General features: G+C 39.0%; 1 protein-coding gene across 1 annotated transcript in view; it reads left to right on the top strand.

The window, feature by feature from the left end:
• LOC119652371 (lysosome membrane protein 2) overlaps nt 1-21704 on the top strand; it is an 81254-nt gene that overhangs the window by 40266 nt on the left and 19284 nt on the right. The window contains exons 8-9 of the mRNA XM_038056468.1: nt 342-488; nt 19282-19400. Of these exons, the coding sequence (XP_037912396.1) occupies nt 342-488; nt 19282-19400 (266 nt within the window). The remainder of the gene's footprint in view (nt 1-341; nt 489-19281; nt 19401-21704) is intronic.

A 21704-nucleotide genomic window follows, 5' to 3' on the forward strand; every position in this document is an offset into this window, starting at 1 on the left:
TTTAATTTACTTAATTATCTGCCGATAACTATGATGAAAATAGATAAATTATCTCCAATTGAAATACTCTAGTTCGTGCTTGAAATAATCAAACGATTTCGTTTTACTTGCATGTGCTTGAGTAATTTATGTATTATAAACTCAGTTATTTTGAATATGCATGACTTAGATGCAAAGATGTGCATACGCGGTACACGTGCAAGTATACATGGCTAAGTAGCATAGCAAACACCCCCGAAGAAACCATACATAAGATTTTATGAAATTTCTAATTACTGAAGCAGATTATTAATTATTTGCGTAGCAGATATTCACCATATTTCTATTCTTGTTATTTTCAGGAAGTTTGAATGGAATCGAGGCGTATTTCTTCAAATTGTCAGAAGATGCTTTTGATAATAGTTTAGATAATCCAAAGTCGTCTTGCTACTGCACTGATAAGGTTTGCCTGAAGAAAGGATTAGGGAATATGACTCCTTGTTATTACAGTAAGTATGCCTTATTTATTTTATATATTTTTTGTTGTTGTTGCCTTGAATACATCTGATTGAGAGGGTGGTATTAGTTCCATGCTCCATGACAACAGAGTTGGGTTGCATAAGCGCAGATTTTGTAGAGCAAGATTTTCGTTTTAACTCGAATGTCGTTTTATCCTTATCGTCGATTTAGATGAATCTCGTGATATTCGCCATAATTAGTAACAATTGAGTGTGAAATTGAAATTTTCCTGCTTAGTTCACTTCTATTTTGCATATTCTCAGACGTTGCTGCATCTTTCATAGGTAAATATCTTGGACTTGGATTGTTACTTACTACTGACTGAATGTTAAGGATATCTAAAGTGAAAACGGACTAATCAATTCCCTTGGTTGGCCTCTGTTTCTAAATGGATGACGGTACACGTAGATGTGAAAAATGGTTCCATCCTTTGTTTTCTTTTTGGTTTATTTAATGCGGTTGCCATTGAATCATATCCACTTACGTCCCAATTTTGTTAGTTCCAGACAGAGGCTTACGTTTCTTCTCAATCGTTCTGCATTGCATTTGCAGTTTTGAAGCAAACTGATTATAGCGATGACATCTTCGGATATCTGGTCAAACTTCTGGTCTTTCTCAACGTGCGGCTTATCCACTGCAACTTTCGCCTTCTGATCGACATGTCTTTTGTTCACTCTATTATAGAGTATAGTGCATCCACTGGGCTTAAATTTGATCATCATCACTGTCAATGCTGTGCAGATAATAAGCTTATAGCAGTGGACTGCACAAAGTCAAACACAAACTTCCATGACTACGGGGGAAATCGAAGCCAGGCTACCAGGTCGAAAAGCAGAGACTCAACAAACTCGGCCAGCCCACCGATAAAATTTATGATTTTATATCGACTCAGGCCAGTGTACTCCGCTAACACAATACAGACACGACTTAATGAAGTGGCGGTCACTTTCTCAGTGCTGCTCATATATAACAGCATCGAGAGCAAATTGGAGTAGAATGACCTTGAACTTGGTATTGATCTTGAGGTATCTGCAATTCCTTTCCATATCCAATCCGTATCTAGGACTGTTTATGAGTTAAATGACATCCACTTCAGCCCCACTGTCGATTCAATCAACGATAACCAGATACACAAATTGTTCTATGGTTCGGCGTAGCAAAGAATTGGAATAATGATGCCGTGGATTATAGAAGCCTTTCACGTCTTTTGGCAAAATCAGCACGAAGAATGTCATCGATCATAAGAACAAGCAGTATCGTTGACAGAATTTAATCCTCGGGGACTTTGGGTGGCAATTTCATCAGACATTTTACCTAGTATAGCACATAACATTTTAATAATATTAAAGATAGTCAGCTTCCCTTTCGCCTTTGTGCCATTCAGGGTTCAATGGGGTCGGATCGTTGACATCTGGTCCACTTTTCTCAGTCGTAGGCTTGGTCTGGATGGAGTTGAGAGGTGCTAAAACTATCACCTATCCTAGAAAATCGAAGTTATTTTGGGCAACCTTTAGGTCATTTCCGTCGACTTCTATGTCCAGACTAATGCTAGCTATCCATCACCGCAAATTACATAACAATCGCATCGAAGAAGACTAATCCAACGCAAAGGATCCGCCTTCTTAACCGCGAGGTGGTGTTTATCATATATTTGCCTATTGACCTGCGCTCGAAATCTTACGGATTGTGAGGGTAAATGGCACTCGAGTTTAAGACTTTCGTTAATAATGAAAAAGGTGGTTGCGTTGATTCGTGGTGAAACTTGATAGCGCAGTTCTGCAATGGTTACTAGCCAAGTTCTGGAGAGGTAACTGTCACTGACAATGATAGTGCCTATTCGATTGGGAACGGTCATTTTTTTACATTCAGCTCACTTTTGGATAAGTTCCTCGAGATTAGATTTGGGGCTCAAGGAAATCATCGTTCAAATCATCTGCATAACACAATGTGTAGGGCACTGGACGTTGGATATCTCGTATGGTAGTGTCCATGACTAGAACGAAAAGGAAGGGAGAGGAGCGCTTCTTTCATGAACTCACAAAACTGTGCTAAAAAATCACAATGGTTTTGCCTTATACAATACCCGAACCGGATGGAAAATCGAACGTTGCGCTGGAGTAAGTTTCTTTTTCTCTATGGAAACGGACGTGCTTTCTTGTCAATCAGTTTGTATCTTACCCTCCTCAATAACTCAAGTGAAGAACTCGCTGCAGTATAGTATAGTATTCCAACTCTGCGCTTTGCAGAGTTTATTTGCGATGTGGTGTTTTTCTGGTTTCATTTGTTTGGTTGTCCCTTCTGTGTCAGGATGCGGTGTCGTGGAAGGTGCGATCAGAAGGAATGGTGGTAAACTGTACCAACTGGTCATCAGATCATTCGACTTCTTGAATGTCATCCCAAAAATTCTCAGAGATCGCAATAGCGATACATTATTAAGTGTGTGGACTACCAAAATAGAGGAGTCATATTGAGTTTCGTGCAGGACGTAGGTGTCGATGCATCTCTTTTCAAAGAGGAGACCTTTATTTAGTGCGCAGGCATGGATTTATATAGATCCATGCATTAATAACTCTTGCTGATTCCTCGACTCTTTTGTTAACACGAATAAAAGTTACAAGTAGAAGATTTTTAAATTCGATTTTTACTGAGTTGATTTTTTTTTGGATGTAAAGTAGCAAATAAATTACAGTTGCCAGTAACGCACGTGAACTCCGGTATCGTGCTTACAACTGCCTCATTTGGACTCCCTTTGCAAATCTTTGGAAAATAACGTATACATCGTCATCGCCAACTGCACAATAATCCGTATCTGGCCAAGGTCTGTCTTAATAAGGGACCCAGGCATTTTGCGTGGAGGTCCATCGACTCGATATCCCTAAAAGCCATCTATCGTCCTCGTCTATGCCATCGCTCTATCTGAGCAAGGGTATTGCACAGCTTCTTTTTCTATCGTAGGTGTTACCCTTATAGACTTTCCGCACCGGATTATCTTCACCCATACGTATTAGGCTACGGAATCGTCGATTCTCGCGTAGGACATCAAACAGGATTTTTCTTCCTATCTCATTGTCTTGTATAGTAAAAGCTTTAACCTTATGCTGAGACGTTCTGAGCGGAACAGTTTTTATAAACTGAAATAGGTTCTATTTTCTGCCAACAACCGTGCGCAAATTTGATTGTTATCGGTTGTGATTTTCGAACCTAACCTTACAAAGGTAGATTGTAAATCTCGGATTGTTATTTCCATAATGTCAATATCGTCAGCGTAGGCCAGTAGTTGGGTAGATTTGAAAAGGATGGTGCCTCTCGCATCTACCCCAGCATTACGTACGTATGTCAGGTTAAAACGAATGCATGATAAGGCATATCCTTATTTTAGACCTTTGTTGATGTTGAATGGTCTCAAGACTGATCCTGCTGCCTTTATCTGGCCTTGTGTATTGGTCATGGTAGCGAAATAGTAATCGGAATATATATTGGTCCTCTTATATGTTTTGACTTTCATCAAGACTGATAGTTGGCGGCGTTAAATTAGCACGTAGTCAATTTGATTGAAAGTGGCCCCGTGTGGACCGTTTTCCGCAAACCAGGTACTTCCAACAATCATTTCGTGCTGCACTGCTAATTCAATAATACACAATCTGCGAGACATCGGTTCCCTTTGATCATGGCATTCGAGTCATCCCATTTCTGGCTCAATGCTCGTAGTCAAACTGGTACTTTTATTCTTATTCTTTTATTATTGTAATTTTCTCTTCTCTAGATTTTTTTAAGGGGGGAAACCACATTAGAAGTCCTTTTTTTACGGAATTTTTTGAGATTTTTTTAAGTGGTAAGAATTATTCGGAATTCAATCAAGTTTGGACATTAGAAGACCTTTTTCTACGTCCTTTTTGATATTTTTTTTTATCTAAAAATAAAAGAGTTATAAGATAAGATTCCAACTGAGGAAGGAGTGGTGACTCCAATTTTTTATCTGAAACTAAAAAACTTTTAATTTTAGATCACTAACTTATTTTCTAAGTATCTGCAACGTATTGTGAGATAGCTAGGCTAACGATCTTAGCAATAAAAAAAGTCGATTTTTGAAACCTCCTAATGTGGTTTCCCCCCTAAATGTATTATGTTCTGGGGTGTGTGTGTGTGTGGGGGGGGGGAAGCTACAGTTTCTGAGCACTCAGGCTGTATTGGCCCATTATACTCGCCTCCTCCGTCTAACGGAATATTCCGGATTCGTTAACATATCGTAGGATTAGTGGATGTGATGCTACCCATCGCAATTGGAGAACATCGGCATCAAAGATCTGATGCCTGATGCGTCCATAGGTGAGGCATTCACATAGGAAATGTGTGGCATTTAGGCTCTGCCACTTGTCATTGTAGGAAGCTTGTTCCCAATTTTTGAAAACACACTTAGCCAAGGCTACTGATACTCCAATTGCTGGTTCCGGTCCCGGCATCTTTCGCTAAAGCATCCGAGATTTAATTTCCCTCTACGCCACAGTGACCAGGTACCCAGAGTTCAGGGGTAGTTGCAATGCTCCGGCGAAGAACATGTAATATTTTGTAAATAACCTGAGACAAACTTCTTGTGGACAAGAACCCCCCACGTAACACTTCAACAGAGCTACACCTCGGTCTTCGCGGTCAATTTCGCCACTTTTAGGTTTTGAAATAGTTCTGCCCTGGTGGTTGATATAGCCAACCCGGCCATTTTGACCATCTCGTATATTTTCAAGTCGTTACGTCTCATTTATGTGAGTAATTTTAAATGGAGCATATTTTCCACAATATCATTTTTCGATCTTTTAAATTCCGGCAGAATTTCACTCATAGATCAAATTGCACTCAAACTAGATTTTCAACGATATCAGACCTTTTAAATTGTTGCATAAGCCTAATAGCTAATGCACTTAAAGCTAAAAATATCACTTTAGCTCTCTTTAATAATATGTATAGGTATAATATTGGACCTCATTTGATGATGATGGTGTATTAAATACTTTTGAATTTTGATTTTGATTAAATATTAGATTGAATCGATGCAGCTGCAGAACAAAATGTAGTTGCAAATGCCGGAGGCTTCGTGGCGACTTTCAAAACAAAAATTAGCCTTTTGATGTCCTCAAAATTGACAAGTTCAAAGCTCGTGATATCCAATGGCAGGAAATAAACAAATATTTCCTAAAATTTAATTCATTTGGGTTAAACGCAATATTAGTGTCAACCCTCTGCACATATTACCTGTTTATTGCCTTTCATCTATTTTTCCATGGTTGACATTCTATTTACACAAATTATCACCCCTGGCCACTTAAATTGCATTTGATTGGTACCAATATTATCGCTTTGATGTGCACATTTAACACTGCACTCATAATTTAATCGATTAAGTTGATAATATCCCATTCAAAGTTTTTGTATACTTCGACAAGTCCAATTTTTATCAACTGATTAATTTCAATTGGAACTTCAATAAACCACAGAATCCCTGCTACCCCTAGAATAAATAGATTCACGTTCCAATAGAAGGGCAAATAATCTACGTATAATCCAGCTTGTAAATCCAATAGTCTGGGTATTCGTTTGGAGTGCACCTTCGGGGTAATAGCTGATTATCTTCTGTACACAGGATACGGTTTTGTTTATCATAAATTCAATCTTATGGATGGAGTCTAATTTTGAAAATTAATGGAATATGTTTCGGAGTTACATTAAGTGTAAGTTTGCTGAGATTAAATGTGTTCAATGAAAGTTGAATTTTGTTTGTTGACATTTAAACATTTCTCTTGAAATGTATTTGCAACAGAGAACAAACATGAAGATATTGTTGTGTGTTGCAACTATTGATTTAGATAGGGATTTTTAAAATCAAACGTTTTTATGACAATATCGTTATTAGATTGTTAAAAACAATAATTCATCTTCATGAAAAGTAATCTTCGATGGTTCAGTTAATTCAACAATAACGCTTGTTGTTGTTTTTCGGTCTGTCTTGTTTCAACAGCTTTTTATTCATTTGCAGTTATTCTAGGATCTCCTTTTCCTCCGCAAATTTCAGGCAGTGCAAGAATATGTGTTTTGAATCTTCCAGGACTCCATCGTGTCCTGCACTATTAGGTGAAGTCCAATTTAAATGTTTCCCCGCCCCAGGGCAGTATGCGAAAAGCAGAAAGTGTACTCTGTGAGGGAGTTGGCCTTTTCCCAAAAGATATGTATATACGTAATTACTTTTACTCATTGCTTTTTTTTTACTTTCTGTCCTTTTTGCAATAAAAACTAGAAAAAATCGGGAAATCGCAATGATAGTTTGAATCTGAGGCATTCAGTAAGATTGTGGCCAAGCAATAGGGAAACCCAAACTTTCATAAAAAGTCGGAATTCGAACCGCCTGGTGAGTCCCTGGAGCTGGTCGTCCATATGCAATTCCCTGCCAGCAGGGACTACCGTGGGTCACAACCCGGTTTAGAGGGTATGCAACTCAAGTCGTGCGAGATTATCGGATCGTTAGCTACCTAGAAAATACATTGGCATTTGAACGCAGATGCCACAATACCAGCTATACTACAGAAGCAACAAGAAAGCGTTATGCAGTGGCTTATTCAGATTTATCGGAACTGTATTTGGCTCGAATATATACCGTCTAGTTTTCATACCGAAAGTGACTGTGGGAAAAGCGTTCATTCAATCAATCCTACCTCTTTCGTGTTGAAGGTCCTACAGCAGGCCCTGGACATCTACTTAATGACGATTATGGAGGGGTTGCCCTTTTTAAAATGTCAGCACGTTTACTTCCAATTCAAATACATAGAAATCGCTCAGTAAATACTGTGGTTAAGCGGTCGCTATACTACAGGCATTATACCATAGCGCTTGCCATTTTGGCCGACAGTCAAACGGGCGTTAAGGTTTTATGCCCACATTTTCCAGGATTGTGTGCTACTGCAAGGATGCGTAGGTTGGCGTAGTCAGCATTCTGCTAGTGACTGTGATGCTTGGAATTCATTTGCACCATCTATGCCTACACGGAGAAAATTTGGCCCTCCTATATAACAAGACAATATCATTACAACTTTTAAGCGAAACGCGCCTAAATACGTACAGGATTACGCCGGTTTGTACAGGTACTGGCCTATAGGGGACATGGCATCAGGTTCACTATACTCTACATTTTGAAATGTCGAAATTGCGAAGTGGAGAGACAAATGCTCAGGTACTTCTTTCGTGATTTCCCAACTCTAGCTGGAGCTAGGCTGCCGATACTATTATTGGTAGAAATTCATATGGGACTTCAAAGGGCTCTCTGAGTGCAGAGTGGAGGAGTTGGTTTCCTTTGTTAACGGGCTGGCTCTAAAGATCTAAACCGACTTGATACCGCCTCTGGCAGTGTTAATACTTTAATACTTTTCTATCCACCATCCATCTTACATCTAACCCCCTTTACTTGGAGTTAAAGCGAAGACACCTCACAGTCTAAAGGTTCTAATCATAATTTTCAATTTGGGTTTGATTTAAGGTATTCTGTTAAAAGTAATGTCTTCAATGTACATTAAAGAAAACGATGGTCAGAATGGCCACTCGGATTGGCTACGTCTAACTAGGACAAGGGAGCTACCATAAAAACCTAATAAAAAGTAGCGAAATTCACTGTGCTAGTCCGGCAGTACCTTAATGCAGATTTGCTTATGTGTCGCGTTGCCGTGTGCTTGCACGTCTGAGGCAGATTACGGAACCCTTCAGTCCCTCACGTAATTTTCAAAATTAAACAGAGTGTTCATTAATCTCGAGCTTTTGAACCATTTAATATGAAATATTGAATGGAGCTATATTGTGGGTTTTAAAAACGCATGCGAGGTTTAGATTAGAGAATTAAGAAAATAACGGATTGAACGCACGTTCCTAAATGAGAATTTCAGTTTTCTGGGCAGATCACTGCCGCTGACAGTGTCTGTGCCTGTTTCAAGGGGATCGGTCGCTAAAAATTCAATTTTGTTTAGATTCAATCTGAGACCGTGTTGCATGAGGCGTTCATTCCATTTTTGGACAAATTGCTCGAGATCATTTTTGCTATTAGATGCTACGAAAACATCGTCTGCATAAAGCAGTGTGTAGGGCGCTGGACGTTGGATGCCCTGTGTGACGATGTCCATAACAAAAACAAAGAGGAGTGGTGCGAGAGCACTTTCTTGATGAATACCAACAGAGACACAATGTTTTGATACACCCGCCATACTTCGAACTTTACTTTTCCGATAGTAGAGCAATTGGACCCAGCGCACGAGTTCTGCTGGTACTATTCACGGTTATTTCAACGATTTCGCGAATATGGTTGTCAAGAATGCGTTAAAAAATCTTCATGGTGGGGGAAAGTAACCGGATGGGACGATAATTTGAACATTATGCTGGACTACCTTTCTTTTTCCATATCGAACAGTGGTACTTTCTTGCCAATCAGATGGTGTTCTTCCTTCCTGAATAACTCGATTAAAGAATTCACTGAGCCACAGTGTTGGGTCTCAACTCTTCGCTTTCCAGAGCTCAGATGCATATCGTCAGGTCCTGTGGCTTTCCCCGATTTCATTCGTTTTATTGCCTCCTCGAATTCAGGTGCGCTGACAGGTGGAACTGGTTCAAATGTCGGCAATGATTGTGAAAGTGAAGGATGGGCAAATTTTTCAAACTGAAATCTGCTCAAAGTATTCTCGCCATCTATACGTTGCGGCTCGACGGATGGTAAGCAAAGTACCACTCTTGTCATTAAGGCAACAGAAGTGTTCGATATCCTGTGTACGTTCGTTTCGGCTTTTAGCAAGACAATACAGATCTCTCTCGCCATCCCGAGTGTCCAGTTTATCGTAAAAATTTGTGTAATGGTCCGTTTGGGTGACAGTGATTGCTTTCTTCCCGGTTGGCATTCTTATAAATTTGCCAATTAGCCAGCGTTTTATCGTCGGGAAACTTGTGGTAGAGGCTTTTCATTTCAGGGACCTTTATTTCAACATCATCATTCCAAAGCCAAGTATCTCGATTGATGTACCGCTTACTCGGCTTGGTGACCCCGAGGGTTGCAGAGGCCGCTTTGTGGATCATGTCTTTCATTTGGTTCTATGATTCTTCCATATTCGTAATGGTCGGTAATCGCGTAATTGAGATAATTTCTTCTTCTTTCGTCACACCAAACCGCCGCCATTTAATGCGCCGTGAGCCAGTGCGTTCCTGACCCTGTTTTATCGGTGGCTTAATTCAAAGAACGGCAATCAATGGCCAGTGGTGAGGTGCAATGGTCTGATAGGGAACGGCTTCGCAATCAGTGACGATGAGAATATAGTCGATTTGCGTTTTATTATTCATAATTACAAGGTCATGGGTGTCCGCAAAATCGATTATAAGCTTGCCACCCTCAGTGCGCGCTCCGAACCCCTTTCCCCCATGGCACCTTTTACCGTCGGCCTTTTCACCCACATGACCATTAAGGTCGCCAGCAATAATAATATAGTCGTCAGCAGGCACTTGACAAGTCTTTTCATCGAGAAGTTGCCAGAAGGCATCTTTCTCGGCATCAGGTCGACCTGTCTGTGGTGCGTATGCGGTGAAGAAGTGAATAGTGCGATCAGCAGATATAATGGTGTATTTTGTCAATCGAACAGTAAATCGTTCGACTTCTTTAATGGCATCACGGAAACCATCGGAGATGGTGTGCTTGTTCCGAAGGACTCTTGCGAGTTCCTCGGCCTTTCTAGTTAGGGTACCAGCATTGAGTGTGCAGACACGTATTTGTTTTGTTCGGACTAACTTGCTTATGTCCTGACGCCGTCCATGCGCCAAGAACCCTTGCCCTGTTTCTCGACAGGATCGGGGCCCGTGCTGCCGCATCGGCTGGGGTGGAATCTCTAGCATTTCTCCGAGGCTTGTGACTCAATTCGATCATCTTGTTTGCAACGACATTGTATGCATTTCGTGTAGTCGGTCACGCGACAGGACCTATCACCAGAAGAGATCAGGTAGGATTAAGCATAGTGGAATGACTCCAACTATACTCATTTATTTCTTTCCCTGATCTCAGCATTTTATTTTTGCTTTTACTGAGGATAGTACAGAGTATGTTGCTTCAAACTCTCCTCCTTTGCTTGGGCTTGCGATCAGCATACTATGTTAATAGTAGGGGTTACATACCGTAATAAATTTTCAAAAGAAGGCCTTCATAAGAGAATGGACGATTCCGTAGCCCATATAACTCAATGATGAGGATGGTCCACCTCGAAGAGGCCATAAGGGCAATATCTATGGTACAAAAAGAAGACGAGGCAGACCCTGCCTCAGATGGAGCGATGGGTTAGGCCAGGACGCCATACAGCTTTCAGGGATTTTAAATTCGTGAACATCGGCGGAAAATCGGGATGTCTGCAGTTCCTTACTTAGGCAGGTCTAGACTGGATACCAGTTGCTGCGCCGTTGAAGGTGGTGAATTGAATTAGAAACAACTAATAACTCTGCACTGAACCAAATTCACGGAAAATATGTTACAAAATTGCATCAAAGTTTGACAAGGAGAGAGATTATTAAAAAGAAAGGATGTTCTATGAAGTACTAAAATAAAATTCATTGTTTAAATTGCATTCTACAATGCAAAAATATAAAGTGTCTCATTCTGAGGACACATTGACATCCTTATCGGGGAAAGCGCCCTCAATTCCGAGATTGATCGCCGTCTTCAAATGAGAGCAAATGGTTGTTGCCAAGAGATCCATCCTCAACCGAGGAGCGATAATGTTTCTTTAGTTACATGCGAGTAGCTAGCCCCTATTTCTATCATTGTCAATCCCCTTTTAGGGCAAGTAGAATGAGATTGTGAGTCCATAATCTGGCCAAGTAGCAAAAGCAAAGCTTCAAAACCAGTACTTTCGACCATTAATCTAGATGCGATTCTGCCGAAATGATCTATATGGAAGAATATCCTATTAAATTTGTTTATTATTAATGCAACAAAATCACGAGGCTCCAATCCACGTACCTATAAAAGGAAAGATTTTTCAAGTTGTAGTTTTCAGATGAGAGTAACTTCAATTTGTTTAGGTTGGATTTGCAACTCTATGGCTTCTTCAGTCCGATCAAGATTTTGTTCTCTGACTCCATCTTTCTCTAATATTACTTTTTTTTCATTATGGATGAAGCTGTTAATATGAATATTCAAAACAGCTATAATGACTAAGGTCGGCAAAAATGGACGCTACATGTTTCATAAATACGACACTCAAAGTGTTAACTGATATCAAAAGAAGATTTCAGAGAGTTTAATTTATAACTTATTGTTCAAAAGGTGGATGGCTAGTAATGGTGTGGGAATCAACGGCCACGTGAAATATTTAACACCGCCGGCTAATAGGATATAAGAAGTGGCTGCATAACTACTGGACAAATGAACCGAAGTATGAAATTCACAATGTCCATTTGTACTTGTTAATTCTGCGCTAATTTACATAAAGAAACACCAGGAAAAAGGATGGACAAGCAGCAAAAATTAGTTGGAAATAGTATTAAGGAACGAATGGCCCAAAGTAATCCTAGGTTCAGTAAAGAAATTGCTGAATTCATATCTAGGAGATGGGTAGCAGTGGACAAAGACAAATGACTACCGACAAACAATTGGGAAATTCTTAAATGTTTTTCCTGGGTCCGGAGTTGTTAGTTTTATATTTTTTGCCGCTTACTAGTAAACTGAAACACATATATATGTATAACGTAATGTTTTTTTTTGCAAATGGATGTAGAACTTGCCTTCGAAATGTTATTACCTTTTCTTTGAAAAACTTACACATCGCACGAGTGGAAAGCATTTGCGTACCTGCCTCATGCGTACGTCATTTGCACATGTGAAGATGCCATTATTTTAAAAAACACAAAACATTACTATTTTTAATTAATTTTAAGCAAAAATGACAGTGCGCGGAAGAAATCTAATGGACGCGGTTTAGACTGCTTGAAGGTCATGGATTTTTCATTAACAAAGGAGCACCATGTGTATCGAAGAAAGCCTCTGTTGGCTCCACATCGTAAGCAGGTGCCTAACGTGGTTGAAATATTCCACTTATGTCTTGTGATGTATTTTGTCTGTCACACGCGCTTCACATTAAACTTGATGAGGAAATTGGAACTATGAACCGTCACGCATGCAACGGGTGACATTATTTTACGTTGAGTTTAAGGGTCGCTCCATACAAGATTAGGCATGAGATTTATTTTTATGAACTATAGTCATGTGGGGTATCAACTGAAAGGTCGCTATTGGTACTTTCTGAAGCAGGTCATTGTTTCCAAAGTATGGCAGTAATGGTTCAAAATAAGACCAAAACTTCAAAATCTTCCTAACCAATTAACTTCTTTCCTTTTAATAATATATTTCTTTGATTGTATCTTTCTGTGGAGAAAACTCACAATGAGTAGTTTAATTTAACAATGTGTATTCATCATCAATATTACAGAATACATGGTTTGGAAAATAAAATGATAGGGTGCCTACATGATTTTTTTTAATTTCTCACTTACTTTTCCAAAACTTTTTCCAACCAACTTACATTATGCTTGCTTCTGACTAAGAGATAAGAGTGGAATGTTAATCATTCTTTATACTTGGAATGGGCTCTCTGCTATTACTCCAATTTTCAGGGATATTTACGATTTTTATGTATCAAGGTACACCAATCATCCTGGAGAGGGTTTCATACAGCCACTGTGCGTGCTGAACTCTATAGATTCAGGTTGACATTATGACAGCTTTGTAAAGTAGACGTTTGCTCTCGAGTTTTAGCACAATGGTCTTCATTTGGAGACTTGCACGCTTTTTATTTTTAGCTTCCTTTGAAGCGCTTTTGTCTTGATATGTTTCCTCTACGTGGGCCGCACGTCGAGATGCATGCCGAGTTACCTTATTTTAATTTGTAATGGGTTGTAATACCATTATCGAAGATTGTTTGGGATAATGAGGGATACGAAGTCCACAACCACTTGATGTTGGACCGGACGAAATGGAGAGCAACTTACGCTAAAATTTTCAGTGACTGTACTGGAAGCAATTTTTTTATTTTGAAAAATCGACCTTCGTGCTACCCTTTGCCGAAAGATTGTGCCACATCCAAGAACAACGCTGAGTATTACAGTTCTGCGTATTTGCTCCATGGTATTGTGTTACTCTCGAAACTAAAACCGGAGCTGAAGAGTAAGGTTTTTGTTTAACGATGTGAGTTAATCCTAAGTCCCTAATCCATATCTGCTGTTTCTGTTCCACGGACCCTTCTATTCCGGGCTACAATCCAGTCCAGGTTTTGTCGTGAACATAATTCATGCCCACCTCGTGTTATGAATTGTATATAAAAGGACAAATTAGATCTAATAATAATTCCGATTGCGCTGATTGCACTGATGAGCCTAAGCCCTGGCCGAAACCGCAAGTTTTACTGAAGAATTATTTTACTTTTCTGTTTCTAAATATGGTGTCACTTTCAAAACTATTGATTTTGAAGCAATAGGGAATAGACTTCCTTATTTATTTTATTCATTTTAGATAAATGATATAATAAATGGGTGGAACTCCAATGACATATTCTTAACATAAATACAACTGAAATTTAAAATGCATCTATAACCTTATTTTTAAATACGGCAAAGGACAATCCTTTGATCCAGTTGCAAGAGATTATAATCTCGTAAAATTTGCTGGTGGGTGACCCATAACTCGCCATTCATCGTGCTGTAAATTTAAATTGAACTCTCTGAAATCTTCTTTTGATATCAATTAACACATTGAGCACCGTATTTATCAAGCATTTACCAAGCTTCCGTTTTTGCCGACGTCTGTCATTTTAGACGCTTTGAATATCGAGGTTCATGTCAAGTCGATTTGGAATTCTCGATGGGGCTGAAGAAGTCATAGGGCCGCAGATCCAACCTAAACAAATTAAACTTACTCTTATCTGAAAAATTTGACTTGAAAAATCTATATATTGATAGGTAGATGGGTTGAGCCTTGGATTCTGTTGCAGTAATAATGAAGAAGTATTATGAGATATTCTTGCATACAGATACTTTCGGCAGTATTAAAAGCGGTCGCGTCTAGATTGATGGTTTTGGTGAAGCCATGGTATGACTCCGGTGCAAGTGATTATAATCGCGAAGCATTCAAGGCGCAGGAGAATAAAAATAACAGAATTCCGCAAAAGGCGCTTCGCAAACACTACGGGTGTGGATATTGAAACATGATACACGGCCCCGTCTCCGAAGTGGAGGCTATCAAACGGTCCATTAACTTATTTCAAAGCTTGAATTGAATTCAAGCCATATGAAAGAAAACTAGGCGATTTGTATAATATGAGTAAGGAAGGTTTTTTGAATAAAGCAGAACGAGTAAACTCTCTTAGAACGAGACTCTTATATGGCTGTCATGATTGTGATAGGGAGACAAGAGGGAAGTATCATAATCTTTAACGGCGCAACAACTAGTATCTGGTTTAGGCCTGTCTTAGTAATGAACTCCAGATATCTAGGTTTCCATCAACTGGTTTGAAGAATGAAGGACCAAACCAGATGTTCTCGAAAGTCGGCACAGAATGTCGCTATAATAAAAGTTAAAATGTAGCATGTTATCGGAATTCTTGTGAGACTCAATTAATTTGAAGGCTGGGTATCGGAGGGGAAATTTTTAATGAATAACATAACGTACATTTGCTTACATTCAGAGGGCAGAACAGAGGTAGGCTGTCGTGTTTTGATTGAAGTCAACTTGTTTAGTAGTTCAGTTCTACTATATAGAGAATCCCGGGACAAGTAAATAAGCAAGGGAAATCATTTATGAAGAACTCAAATAGGAATGGGTCAAGAATGGAGTCTTGCGTGACCCTGGAGAAAGAAAAGAAAAAAATTCCATTGAAAGAGACTGTACCCAACTTATCACTTAGGTATGATTGCAACTAGGACTCATGGAACCCTGGGATGATACTTGGTTCTGGTCCTCCCTGCATTTGGGAATCGTTGTAATATCTGAAATCTTCAAATTCTTGGGGTTATTGCCGAGATATGGAATTATGTTAAAAATGTGATTGTGATACTTGGAAGTTCCTACAACATTTTTTTGAGATGAGGCCGTGAAGCAGTGTTATCAAAAAGCAAAAAAATGTGAGATCGAAAAATGTGATAAGAAGTTAGTAAATGGTAGTTTTATATCAGCGTACTTTTGTTCAAGCAAAAAGAAAAGATTTTCACCTCTGCGTTGTTAAATTTCATGTCATACCCAAGTATATCATGAAATATCACAACCAATTCTCGTGCAGAGAGGAGAGAGTATTTGGAGCTTTTGTGTGCCGGAAAATAAGGTTGTCGGATGCTCAAGGTGGCGTTTCGTTGCAAATTAAGGTACAACGCATTAAAGTATAATTTTCTTTTTACGCTGTAAGCAACAATTAATTATTTTTTACTTTGGTTGCTTTGAGGCCATAAGTTAGTGCCTGAAGGTTGCATGTATATATATACGTTCCGAAGTTTTAACTCCGTATCTGATGGCAGAACGTTTTTTTCGTCAAATATCAACTTCGTTTCGATTTTTGTTGAAAAATACATATTTAATGAAAAAAACTGAAAATGAATAAAGGTATTGAGATAGTAAATGAAGTGAACTCCAAAATTTACTAGATTTGTTGCCTTTGGTACCGAAAAGGCAACACTGACCTGGAATTTTCTTCGATTTGGCTTTCGAGGCATGGACAACTTTTTGAGTCGAAATGAAGGGCTTCTTCGTTGTCGCTGGTAACAAATGATTAACTTACCATCTACCATGATCTATTCATGGGATACGATTCGCAGATATAGTAGATATGTCTAAACAAATCCGCCAGAAGCAAAAACTATTTTCGATCTTTGCGAATAATATGAACCAGTTCATGAATACATTAGCACCGTGATCTAGAAATATCTGTAAAAAGTATGATGATGCAAACTCTTTCATAAAATACATACATAATTTCCCATACATTCAAAATTACCCAGGGGATGCATTTGACCTAAGCAAACACAAAGCTACTCTTCTTGAGAATCATTGAACATTGATCTATTTCTAAAATCCAAGATTCCCTTCTGGGAAAAATAGTAAGTTCAGTGTTCCTGGCTACATTTTAACTATCTGGAGAGGAACCCAGATTCGGCTCAGTAATTTTGATTTAAGGTAAATTCAGACACTGTCGATTAGATGTGACCAGTATGGACTTCATTCAAGGTACCTCGTTACGGTTGCATACTTGCTCAGGTAAACTTACTATTGCCAGTTCGCGCATTTTTTTTAAAACCTGAAGGGATAGATTCTTCTCCTTCTCAAAAGTGAAGAAATTTAAATTTGATAAAATATTTGCAGCATAGCCTATTTTCTGGTTGACGGATATCTACAATCGACTGTGGAGTTTTAAGAAGAATACCATGTCGATGTTCTGTGGCACAGGCAAACTATGAAACGCAATAAGCCCTAGTATAATACTCCAACAAAAGGGCTGACAAATAAGTCCACTAATTGGCGAATAAGCAAAAACTAAGGTGACTCTTGGCTCGAATAACAATACCACCTCGAATCCCCTGTGACAATCAGGTTAGAGTAAACACTAAAGCCTTCCGACTCGAATATCTATAAGAGGAGATGGATACCGCAGCTAACAGACGTCCTCGGCATGAAGAATCAACCAATGATATTCACATCCACGTGAACTATAGTACGGCCACAAATATACTTGGCTCCGATGATGAATTTAAATTGTCATACCGGGTAATGCTGTGATCTCAAAGAACGTGGGTACGCGCGGAATCGATTTCACAGAGAGAATAAAGGAGCCTGTGAAGTCTCTGAATAAAAAAAAAGTACATGGAGCCACCGCACAACAAACAAGTCAGCAGGATGAAGCGTTATGCACCTCAATACTTATTCCGCCGAGACAAAGGTGGAGATCTGATTTCCGACCGATGGGTTACGTATTTGGATAAACTGCTCAACAACTAAAATATCGGCGAGTTGGAAGTGCCGCCGTTGAAGACGACAGGGAGATGCTGGCAACATCAAAAACGGAAGAAACGGTCCGTGAAACTCATCGGTTTAAGAATTATAAGAAGCCTGGAGCCAATGAATTTACATTCGAACTGGCTAAATCTGGAGGCGACCAACTAAACCAAACAGGTCACCAACTGACGCTCAACGTGTGGAACAGCGACCCAATGCATCATTTGTTTCATACATAAAAAGGGGGATATCATGCAAAGCAGCAATTATAGAGGTGTCACCTTGCTGAGTACCATCTATAAGATAATTAATCTTTGTTATCGCACTAGGCCGGATAGACCCACAGGTTCAGTACATCATTGGTCCATACCATAGAGGCTTCACTCCTGGCAAATCGGCAACAGATCAAATTTTCCCTCTGTCGCAAGTGATAGAGAAGCTGTTGAAATATGACTGTCAGTTGCACCATCTTTTCATCGCCTTCAAGGCCATCTATGATATCATATTCAGGGTAAAACTGTACACGACCATGAGAGAATTTGGTAACCAGACGAAATTGATAAGAGTAACTAGGTCACTTTTGAGACCATTCGTTATCACCAACGGTCTAAGATAAGTGGATGACCTATCATGCATCCTTTTTAAACTGGCCCTGGAAAAAGTGATCCGTGATGCTGATGTAAACGCGATAGGCACCTTTGTCTACTAGTCCACCTAACTACTGCCAACGCTGACTATACTGACATTATGGGCAGAACAACCCGTGATATACAATCTACCTTCATCCACATGGAGCAGGCGGTGCGAAATCTGGGGCTGCACATTTATGAAGGCAAGGCGAAAAATATGGTAGCAACTACAGCACCAGAAAGAAAATGACTAACAACTTTAAATCGCACTGGTTAAATGTGAAAAATGAAGATAGGAGACTACGACTTCGAGACCGTTGATAATTTCTTTTATCTAGGGTTAGAAATAACAATCGAAAACATCGACGAAGATGAAATCCACGTACAGTTGCTGGCAGCCAAAAGAGCTTACAAAAACTGTTCTACCCGAAACGTCCCACCATAGGATCAATGGTCTTACTACAGAAGCCCATAGTTTTACCTGCCCTCCTATAGTCCTCGGGGACGTCCATTTTTAGCAAGAAAAATTGCGAACCCTTAGCCAAGTTGGAGAGAAAAATCCTCCGAAAAGTTTTTGGCACAATTCCGTAGCTTATATAACGATGAAATTTATTAGCGATACCAGGACCATCTGGTTGTGAATAAAATCCGGGCCAATAGGTTGGGCTGGGCGGCTCCATTAATCCGTATGGATGAGGATGATCCAGCTCGGATAGTCTGTAAGGGAAATATCTATTGTAGAAAAAGAAGACTTGGCAGACCCTGCCTCACATGAAGCGACGACGTAGGTCAGGACGTCAGACAGCTTTTAGAGATGTCAAATTGGTGGACCGTATAACCGGAATGTCTGCCCTTACAACAAAAACAAAAGCAACAAAAAATGAACAAGATTTTGTTTTGGCATGATTTATAAAATAGACGGAAAGGGGGAGGGGTAAAATGAGGACACTTAAATCAAGGGAAGTTACTAAGCTCTTTATTTCATGGAAATCTACTCCAAATTAAGGCATCATATGCAACATTTTCGTTAGTTTAATTTTGCAAATATTGGCATTATATTTATTCGTTTACAGGGAATCGAAGCAAATAAATATTTCGTTTACTAACTACTTTTAAATTGTTCTCCATCAGATATTCCAGCTGCAACATCTTTTCCACATTTCTTTAACGCGGACCCGAGTTTGGTGGATGCTATAGATGGCTTAAGTCCAAGCGAGGGGAAGCATGGATCCAGTATTGTTCTACAGCCGGTGAGTATTTGCATTGCATTACATGTTAGCGCCGTTGACCATAATCTTAAATCATGGTAATTAATTGAAGTACATATATGCGTACAAATCTCTGCAGCCAGCCAGCCTGGAGCTATTGTATTAGCACATATTAAGATTTCGATGCTTGCCTAATTATAATTCCAAACACCGCGGGCTTGCTAATTGCCGAACATAAGAAGTTGATGAAACACACTTAGCGAATCAATACACTTTTATTGCTCTTTGTTTTCAAATGATCATTTATGGTTTTCACTTTCATTCAAACCTCAAATGGGAAATATTTCGCAGTCTGCACGGAAACTAATTATTCCTGAAATATTGACTGTAGTTATTACAATTGCGAACTTGACAGGCCTTCCTTACACGCGAATGCCCATACTGTTTTCTTTGAATTAAAATATCATTTTCATGACCGTCTGCTTTTTAATTGGCACCTGGACCCAAGTAGAGGTGAAAGAGTGATTATGTGTATTAAGTGCTATTTTGTCATTCTTGGGATTGTCGAAGAAGCTGTAATTAGCGGAATGAGGCAGTAATTATTCTGGTCATTCGCAAACTTCTGCAAACTTATTTCTTGCTTTCTCTGAAATGCCTTTGAATATGTAGAAGAGTTCGAGAAGAAGTGGTTCTAATTAATGACAATGGTAAGGTGCCGTGTGGGCAGGAAGTAGACCTTTTGATGCGCTTAGATGCCGTCGTCTTGGCCTTTAGTCATGCGTGTTTCCGTTCTTTCTACTTTTCTAGGTTTTTTATTTGTATAGAAACAAATATGATAACATAACGACTATGATAGAAGTGAAATAGAAAGGTGAGTAATGTGGATGAATATACCAATATTCCAAACCTATTTGAAAATAATTCGAAAACCATAAATTGAGTCATTGTCACCTAAAACTGGGTACGTATAGTTTATGAGTGAGATCGCGACTAGAAATACCATACATATATAATGATGTTAATATTTTCTCGTTCTTTCGTTATAATATAGTCTTGTTAATGTAAATGGCAAGGGCACTCGACAACGTAAGATTTAACACACGATTTCCTGGAGGTTATTTTCAAACAGAATGTTCATAAAGCTTCCTAATGATGGCACTATCTAGATAATGTTGACATTTCTACTTTCGTGGCAATATATTTATTATATTGTAAACTTTTCTGCAATTGCCCGTTACTAAAAGAAAGCCTGGTTGATTTCCAATGTAGAGTAATCTTATATGCAGTATTAACTTTACTCGAACAGATATTCAATTTATTTCAATTTAGAGCATTACTAAGGGGGAAGATATTTGCAAACTGCCAAAACTAAGCCAATTTTCAGAATTGTTGCAGATGAACTGCTATTTTTACACTTAATGCTCAGCCTAACTGAAATAGGATATTTCCCATTATGGAAATTATCTTATTTTACTCAAGAAACAGTAAACTTTTGTTTAAACAAAATCCAACAATGAAGAATGGCAACAATAATCGATAACAAACGTAAGAAGCGAAAGCTTATACAAAAAAGACTGGAAACGGTTGTAACTTGTGTACATACGTAAAGTTATATAAATTAAATACAGCTGTTAGCAGCTTGTGGGAGCTCCTTTATTCCTAATCACCTCTGTAACTTCTGTTGGAATCCTCTCCTATTCTTCCAGTAAGGCTGTTTTCAGTCCATCTTTATTTGTTACTCCTATTGCTCGTTGGTTAATTTCAAACTATAAATGCTTTTCTATGCTATTTCAGCTGCCGGGATACATTTTACAAGAGCCGCTCTTTAGTAGCAGTATGGTTCGGGTCGTTATCCTTCTGGAAGACGAAAGAACTACCAAAACCCAATCCATTGGCACTTTGTTGCAAATTATTTTTGAGAATATCAATGTCAATTACATTTATAACATGCAAGGCACCAACTCCCTTTCCATTATACCGCCCCGGACCATAATACCACCTCCTCTATGTATGAACGTGTGCCTCAAGTTTCTTGATTTCATTCCTTCTTTTTTTTCGCCATACTTTTTGTCAACTATCTGATCCAAATAGGGTAAACCGGCTTTCATCTGAGAAAATAGCAGATTCCCAGAACGATTATGGCTTTTGCACATATCCTTTTGCAAATTCCAAGCAGAGTATACGATTTAACTTGCTAATAGATGGCTGCCTCCTAGGAATTCGGCCGAAAAAAAAAACACTTTTCCGTAATTTGTACCACAGAGGTACACTATTTCGTAAAACGAACTCGATGTTCTATATAATTTTTAATAATTTATTGACTAATGGCTTAGCACCTGCTGGACA

The sequence above is a fragment of the Hermetia illucens genome, chromosome 3, assembly GCF_905115235.1.
Source record: "Hermetia illucens chromosome 3, iHerIll2.2.curated.20191125, whole genome shotgun sequence".
Taxonomy (NCBI): domain Eukaryota; kingdom Metazoa; phylum Arthropoda; class Insecta; order Diptera; family Stratiomyidae; genus Hermetia; species Hermetia illucens.